Source organism: Aphanomyces invadans (genome assembly GCF_000520115.1).
Source record: "Aphanomyces invadans strain NJM9701 unplaced genomic scaffold supercont1.11, whole genome shotgun sequence".
Lineage (NCBI taxonomy): Eukaryota > Oomycota > Saprolegniomycetes > Saprolegniales > Verrucalvaceae > Aphanomyces > Aphanomyces invadans.
The window spans coordinates 1,085,699-1,093,397 of NW_008580156.1; the positions used below are offsets into that span (position 1 = coordinate 1,085,699).

The 7,699-nt window shown below is 54.9% G+C and overlaps 3 protein-coding genes across 3 annotated transcripts; 2 read left to right on the forward strand and 1 right to left on the reverse strand.

The window, feature by feature from the left end:
• Positions 1 to 1,031: 1,031 nt before the first annotated feature.
• On the forward strand, positions 1,032 to 1,820 carry H310_06440 (hypothetical protein). The gene has a single exon (XM_008871504.1). The coding sequence runs from the start codon at positions 1,053 to 1,055 to the stop codon at positions 1,758 to 1,760; it is 708 nt and encodes a 235-aa protein (XP_008869726.1). The 5' UTR covers positions 1,032 to 1,052; the 3' UTR covers positions 1,761 to 1,820.
• A 621-nt stretch (positions 1,821 to 2,441) lies between these two features.
• Positions 2,442 to 6,851, forward strand: H310_06441 (hypothetical protein). The gene is made up of 2 exons (XM_008871505.1): positions 2,442 to 4,593; positions 4,692 to 6,851. The coding sequence occupies exons 1-2, from the start codon at positions 2,490 to 2,492 to the stop codon at positions 5,702 to 5,704; spliced, it is 3,117 nt and encodes a 1,038-aa protein (XP_008869727.1). The 5' UTR covers positions 2,442 to 2,489; the 3' UTR covers positions 5,705 to 6,851.
• Positions 5,798 to 7,020, reverse strand: H310_06442 (hypothetical protein; the record flags this gene model as incomplete). The annotated part of the gene is made up of 2 exons (XM_008871506.1): positions 6,921 to 7,020; positions 5,798 to 6,811 (listed from the first exon to the last, which is right to left on the reverse strand). Exons 1-2 carry the CDS (start codon positions 6,990 to 6,992, stop codon positions 5,798 to 5,800), a joined length of 1,086 nt encoding a protein of 361 aa, XP_008869728.1. The 5' UTR covers positions 6,993 to 7,020.
• Between the last annotated feature and the right edge of the window lie 679 nt (positions 7,021 to 7,699).

Consider the following 7,699-nt stretch of genomic DNA (forward strand, 5'->3'; position numbering starts at 1 on the left):
GAGAAACGCCGTGGAGGCCGGAACCACGACGTGGGGAGAACAAACCGATGCTCGATCAACTGACTGGGAGCAAAGGTCACCCTCCCCCCCAGCGTATCGTTGGATGCGTATGGATTTTTCGCCCGTGCGCTTTGGTTGTGTTCATCTGTATCAACATGTCCGCATGTATCGTTGATGAGTCCAACCCCCCGGGTTGGCCGAAAAGGGCGACTGCACTTCCGTGCGGAATGCCATTTCCGGGGCGACGCTGCTGTGCAAGTGATAGCTATCACACTATTCATAGCTATGCACTCGACCCGCTGTTGAGGTCGTGGTCGCAATGGATCTCTTGTTCACTCGTCGTGGCACCCATGGGGTCATGGGAACGTAAACAATTCGGCATATGAAATCCCCCAAGCAACAACTTGCATTCAAAACATTGGTTCATGTATTCGGGAAGTACGAACGATTTACACATGAACGGGCCAACGAGTGTATGCGGCTACAGGGAGGCACACGCAACGCACCCAGTGCTTGTAGATGTACGAGCGGAGCAGTCGGCGGCGTGGGCCACTCACATTCTCCAACACCTCGCGTTGTCGTGCAGTACGGTGTTCTGGGGCAGATGTGGGATTCAGCAGAGTCCCGCAGCAGGGCCACTCCCAACACAATTATCAAGCTTGCAGTACGGGCAGATGGTTCAAGCCGTGGTTGCCTTCTCATCATTTGACTTCCGCACAGCCATGCGGTGGTGCATGTTACTGTGCTTTGTCACGTGACCCTTCAACTTGTTGAACCTGCGTGGGGTCCCGTCGCCCACTCTTTGCCTGGACAGCGCGTTGGACAGTGAAAAGGCCGCTGGCTGAGTGGCACGATGTTGGATATTGGATGGTCGGCTTCATGCTCACGTGACAAGCATTCTGGATCATTTTATGTCGGCCTCGTTGGATCCACATACAAATGCGTAGAGACTCGGGAATATTATAGTGAAAACAGACCGGAATGCTGGTTTGTACTCCACAACCCGTCGCACTGTTGTGTTTTTGGGTTGTTGGATTTGATAGAGGTGGTCGATGGACGGGCCACGAGACATAAGGTCATTATCAAATCCTGTGCCTCGCAGCATGAGCCGCATCGACGTGTGCATGAATGACTTTTTCCTCGATGATCTCCTTGACCATGCCTCTGCCCTCAGCGACGATTCGCTCGACTGCGACGGCGCCATTGCCACCGACTCGTCTGGCTTGGAAGATATGTCGAAGGAAGGGGTTTCGGTCCGTGCTACCAATGCGATGAAAGTCGAGCCACCAGACTCAACGGACAAAACGACCAAGTACTTGGAGAAGCTCTACTGGATGCTTGAGCAATGCCCCGACCACATTGCCGCATGGACGCAAGACGGCACGTCATTTGCCATTTACAACTCGGATGCGCTCGAGAAAAACATCATCCCTCGCTTCTTCAAGCCCATCAAGTTTGAGAGCTTCTCGCGCCAACTCAACTCGTACGGCTTCCGCAAATCCAAGTTTGTCGTGAGCGACGTCATCGTGTACGAGTTCAAGCACGCCAAGTTTGTTCGTGGCAAGTCCGATCAACTCCTCTCGATCAAGCGACGTCGCCGCGTCAAGCGAAGCGCCACCAGATCCGTCAACGACATGAACGACGACGAGCTGCGCTCAGCCATGACCGAGTTGACGCGGTTCGTTCAGTCGTTGAAGCAGGAACTTGCCGAGACCAAGGCGCTTGTTCAGTCCATGACCAAGGGTACCAACGCATTATGAGAGAGGTATCCGTAGAAGTTAGGATCGTATTTATTTCAAACTAGCATCATGTTCGGCCAATGCAAGGATCACTTCGAGCGCCAAAGTACGCTGGTCACGGCTCTTGGACTTGCACACCTATGGTTCCTCCTAGGATGAGCTAGTTCGCCGAAACCGTGTTGGCCACGTGCGTAACTTGTAAGGAAGAGCTGGAAGGACATGGAGACGTCATGCACCGGACAAGGCACATGATGCGCTGTGCACTTTACTTGCCCCAAAACCTTTGACCGAGCTCCACCATCATCATTACCGTTATCGTGAATACACACGATTCATTTAAATAATCTTCCTCCGTTTCGTCGTCATGAATAGATGTATTTTGTTTATTTTGGTGCCCTTGCATAATCTGGACAAGTTTCGATTCAAGATTGTCGAAGCGACGACCTGTCAGTCCTTCTGTGCCAAGCTGCGCATCCAGCTGTGTAAAATAGCTCAAGGTCGACGTAGCCAAGAATTTCACGTTTCGTAGCGGCAGATCTTGACAGTTTGGGCCTCGGTCCTGGACGCCACTGGTTTGGCGGGAAAGGAGGGCCGCTAAAGTGCGTTCGGTTTCACAGCACAAAAAACGCGCTACTTGTTAAGAAAAACATTCCTGCATTGCAGGGAATGAAAAGGCGTTAAAGATAAAACGTTTTCTCCATTGTCAGAATCGCGTTTGGTTGCGCGCGACGTCGTCAAGCGTGCAAGTGAATGGCGAGGTCGGCTAAAGTCGTCGGGAAGGCCATTGCGCGCAACACGAGGTCGAAAGGATCTGGCGGCGATGCGGTATTACCACTTTTAGAGCGGAAGAAGAAGAAAAAGAAGGGATCGCAACTGTTTGTGACCAGTCCGTCAGTACGACCTGCCGCCACAACCACTTCTGTACCCAGTCTCGTTGCTTCTCCGATCCAGCTTCAAACAACGAAGAAGAAGAAGAAACTAGTGTCTGTCGTGCAGGTGAAGCGACCGATTGAGGACGTCGTCATTCCATCCAAAGCAGCCATTTCCAAGCGACCTCGCGCAGATGTGTCAGCAGAACAAACACCAAACCCAACGTCGTTCGACGACGCTGTTCGATTCATGCAAAAACACGTCAAAGCAAGCGACAGTAGCTCGGAGAGCGACAGCGAAAGGAAGCCGCGTTTGGCTGGAAGGCGGACGTTTCCACCGCAAGCACCTGGCTCCGACGAAGACTTGCCGCAACAGCAATCCACAAATCTAGAAACAAAGTCCGCCACAGCCAAACACAACACAGTCACGACACCGGGGGGAATTCCTCCAAACCATTCAATACCCCTCGACAGGAGAATGCCGCCCCGACCTGGCACCCGCGATGCCTCTTCGAACACCGGCCAAGACGTCAAGCATACAGCAAAACTTCCACGTGCGACCTACGCAGACGTGGATGAGTTCAAGCTTGGAAGTGTCGTAGGGACCAGCAAGAAATTGAAGAAGGCCAAGAGGGCCTTGACAACGTCCACGCCGCATCTCCATGTCAACGACACGGCTTTGGAACCACGAAGAGTACACCAAGAGAAGCGCAAGACTAAAGCAGTGCCATTAACCCTCACGTCGTCCAAGCAACTCCCTGAGCACCTCTCTGGTGAATCGGACGGCGCTGACGCGGCTACCAAAACCCGGATGAAACCTGCCCCCGTCAAGGTGAAGGACGGGGAAATCCGATCAAATCAATCGTCGACCTCTTCCCATCATGACTCGCTGAATGCACTCCTGTTGAAGAAAATCCCACTCGGATCGATGGACGATTCTAGCGATTCGGACTCGCAACCAGCAACTCGGACGACTTTCAGTCTACCACAGGATGCAGCATCGGACGATGATGACGACGACGACGTTGTCAAAGCCAAGGTGGCGTCATCCCAAGCTCTGACCAATTCAAAGTCTGGCGTGTCAACTCGAAGCAAGCAAATGAATGCGTCGACGGTAAAAACGGACACAACCCACCAAAGAACCAGCACGAAGCCAGACGCGCGCACTGCACGACACCCTGCCAAGTTAAAAACTTCCGCCGCCTCCACGCAGTCGAATCCATCAGCCGCTCACACAAGAACCGCAGGTAGGGAGGACGACACCAGCGACTCGGAGCAAGAGGCTGTGTTCGAAGTTCACGAAAAGTCCCAATCTGGAGGCCGTGCTTCGTCCGGTAGCAAAGCTACCACGAACTCTGTTGCCTCGAAAGTTTTCCCCAAGACGAATTTGGCCCAAAAACGTGTTCGACAGCTTGAGTCAGAATCCCCGTCAATCGAAAAGAAGTCGTCACTCAAGGCGGCGACGAAGCCGACTGACGTTGCCGAGCTTCCCTCCAAGAAGCGCAAGATGCCGAAAACCACCACGCCGGTCGGAGCGACTATGTTAGAAGACGCGGTCAAAGTGATGCAGAAACAATTGAATCAGTTGAACGAGTCTCCGCCGACCCCTCAAATCGATCCAATGCCGACTTTGTCCAAGGCAGGGAAAATGACCTTCATGAACGGACTCATCGACGCCGCGGCGGTCGATCAGTGGAACCTGGTTGACATGGGCCGTCTCGTGCGTCTCATTTGCCACCAATGGCGCTTCAAACGAAAAAAAACGGTGCGATTCCTCGAGCAGAATTGCCCCGAGTTTGTCTGCGCTGAATTTCTCGACGGCCTGAACGTGCCATTGAAAGTCGATCAAATCGTCAAGCTCCTGCGCCACGGGTCCTCCTCCTTGGCGGTACTGAGTACAAAACTCAGCGCATGCATTGAATCCGACATGGTGCGCCTCACGGATGACACGTTCCTCGCGAGCATTGCGGACATTGTCGACTTTGGTACGACAGACATCCTTTCCACTCTTCACTTGGGAATGCAAAGTTGCTCCTGTCTTGGACCGTGACAGCGTGTGCTCATTGCTTTTTTCTGTGGATAGCCACGATGTCCCAAGACGAGATCGCTGACTTTGTAACGCCGCTGATCGAGAGCGCCAACTACATGGACGACGCGTGCAAACTGCTGCATCGTGTGTGCGAGCACTGGCCCATGGACGCGATGCAAGCGTTTGTCCAGCGCGTCCTCTTGCTCAATCCTGTGTTTGACGACTTGGAAGGCGATCCCGCCGACATGTCCAAGTACTTTCCAAACTGCGCGTTCGACCTGCCGAATCGCATGCTCCGCGACATGGAAGACATGGATGAGAACGGCAACTTGAAGGGCTTTTGCGCAGGCGAAGGTGACGACGACATCGAGTACGAGGAGCGGAGCAGCGCCGACGAACTGGAGGCTCTCGACGATATGATTGACAAGTTCTCTCCGGCAAAGCGGACCCGAAAAGTCGCCACATCGTCGCTGAAGGCAGTAGAGACCGAGCCCGTGACGAGTGAGGACGACGACGACAACGATTCCGACGACGACATTTCAGTGATCGACGACGAAGAGGAAGAAGTGCAGCAGTGGCATCAAGGGCCAAAGTCGTCGGCCTTTCGCCGAAAGCGAAGCAAGTTTATCTTGGACGAAGCGTCCGAAGAGGAGGATTACGAGAGCAGCGACGAAGGCGGAGACGAAACCGAGGAAAACGATGAGTTGGATGGCCAGGAAGAAGGCGACAGGAAGCGCGACGGGAGGTACACAGACGACGACCCAAGTGAACACGACGACTTTCCCATGGAAGGCGATCAAGATGACGACATGGAAGACGAGGAAAGCGTTGATAACGATGCAGCTCAAGAAGTCCATTCCAACGATGCGATGAGCATGGACGATGGCAATGAAGAGGAGCATGATGGCCCGAACGACGACACAGATGCTGAAACGATGGGGAAGCAGAGTCTGAAGGCGATGCAGAAGTCGACGTGGACGATCAAGGCGACGAGGATGCGGCCGGAAACATCGACGAAGAGGACGACGACGACGAGTAGGAGTTTCGTATTCAGCTGTCCTGTTTGATGTCGAGGATGGCAAGAACCGTTGAAAGCAACTCTGTCAGTGTTACGCCTACGTTTTGCTACGATCACCGAGAACATACATGGAAAGGGACCACTAACTCGACAGCGCGAACAGCGCACTCACTCGGGAGCCCAGCGAGAGCCATCTGTGCGGCGCTGCCGTCGACGCCGTCGCGTCCGGTCCAACACAAGGCACACTGACGTGTGGCTTCAGCTCTCGCTCCTTCACGCACAGGACGTTCCGTTGGACGAGGGCATATGGCTGCGGCAATCCACTCCTCCAATCGCTCGATCCTTCGTGAAAGCGAAGGACGCATGCGTTGCGAGGGGCTTGCCGCAGAATGCTCTCAACATCCACGAGGCGAAGATGTTGAACCGATCGCCCATTCAGTCCCACGAGGCGGAACCCTGGGGCGAGATGGCACTTGCGCGCGGCGCGGGTACAGGCGTGGATGCGAATTTGCCCCGAGGCCGCGGCAAAGCGCAGAAAGCACATGGACGCGGCCTCGAATGCGTCTTCAAGTACTCCGACGACTTGATCGAACGGCATTGTGGACACGTCGACGTCGTTGACGCGTAGAAGTAAGTCGCCTTTGGATAGCATGGCGTGAATGCGAAGGTCATCTTTGGACGCGTACTTGACCGCGGTGGCATGCGTCGCTCCCACGGGCAGCAAGTACATGGGCAGTGGGGCGCGCGAGTGCACTTGGACACACGTTTGTCGACTCAAGTCGGGGGGCTCCACCAACGACACCCCCAACCTCTCGTCCTTCCACGGGAACGACAGAACTCGGCACTCTAGTGTCCGCACCCAGCGCCGGCGTCGGACGCTGTCCGTGTCACGTGCGGCCGCGCTGGTGTCCAAGTCGTGGACGAGGTGGTCAAACGACGAAGCGTACGTCCATCCATTTGCATCACAGGAACCCTTCAGGCACGGCCGCCACCGATCCACCCAGTCGTAGCCAGGTGGAGGGGCCAAATGCTTGGGAAACCTCGCGCAGCTTGCGCTGCCATCGCGGCACGAGAACGTTGGAACGGCACGCAAGTACTTTCGGTGCCACTTGTGGTCGTGGCGCCGTTGGTTCTGAAACACTTCGACGACAAACACCTACGTCGATTTAGTCAATACTTTGGCTGCCAAGGCTGGTCCGCCCGCCAGGATGTCCCTCCCCATCGCGAGAGGAGCGAGGCTGGCGTGCACAAAAGACATTCGCTACCTGCTTCTTGAGGAGCGGCAGCGAGTCGAGCCGCTGCGTGAACTTGGTCAAGCGCCGGGCATCGGCATCCATGGCAAAGTATGGTTTTTGATCGACCAGCGTCTACTTCTCTCTACGCGGGAGGTGGGCCAGACGCGACAACACAGATGGAAGAGTCGGCCATGTTGGATTTGGGGTGCATCCACGATGGTGGATGAGGTGCACATGATGGAACGAGGAGAGGCACTGCAAGAGCCCTTTTCAAGGATTAGTTGTTTTCGCAACTAATTATAACCAAGATGGTTGTCGGAGGAGATCGAGCCTCTGTGATCGACACTGTCCTTGCATCCTCTTGGTCCTCTGATGGCAGGTAGACATCTTGCTCAAAGCCGTGGGCAATACCCGTGGGGTTCTATGTGCATCCGCATCCCCCCCGGACGCCCACAACTCACACAGTGATGGACGAGAGGTCACAGCTCTTTGCATCCCCCGGTGTCCCTGCCGGATGCGACTCGACGATCATGAGCACTTGGTGATGGTGGTCGAGTGATCAGGGCTTCAACTAGTGGACGACGCGGCGCAGTGCTTCCCCCATCGTCCAATCGCCCACCACACAAGGTTGCGAGTGTCCGCTCGTCGACTCGGCATGCAGGAAAGCAATCGCGTTCATCCGACGTCATCGAATGCAACGAGTAGAGTACGATGATGCGTTGAAAGCAGAGCACAAACATTTGTATGCACGGCTTCGACGAGCGGCAGGAAGATCGCGACCATGGTGGTCGACCCTTGCGCGCAGAACA

Excerpts from the sequence above, each read along its gene's own strand:
- H310_06440 (XM_008871504.1), top strand. The coding sequence starts at position 1,053 with ATGGACGGGCCACGAGACATAAGGTCATTATCAAATCCTGTGCCTCGC.
- H310_06441 (XM_008871505.1), top strand. The coding sequence starts at position 2,490 with ATGGCGAGGTCGGCTAAAGTCGTCGGGAAGGCCATTGCGCGCAACACG. Across the intron at positions 4,594-4,691 it reads TGCGGACATTGTCGACTTTG|CCACGATGTCCCAAGACGAG; the intron begins GTACGACAGACA and ends TTCTGTGGATAG.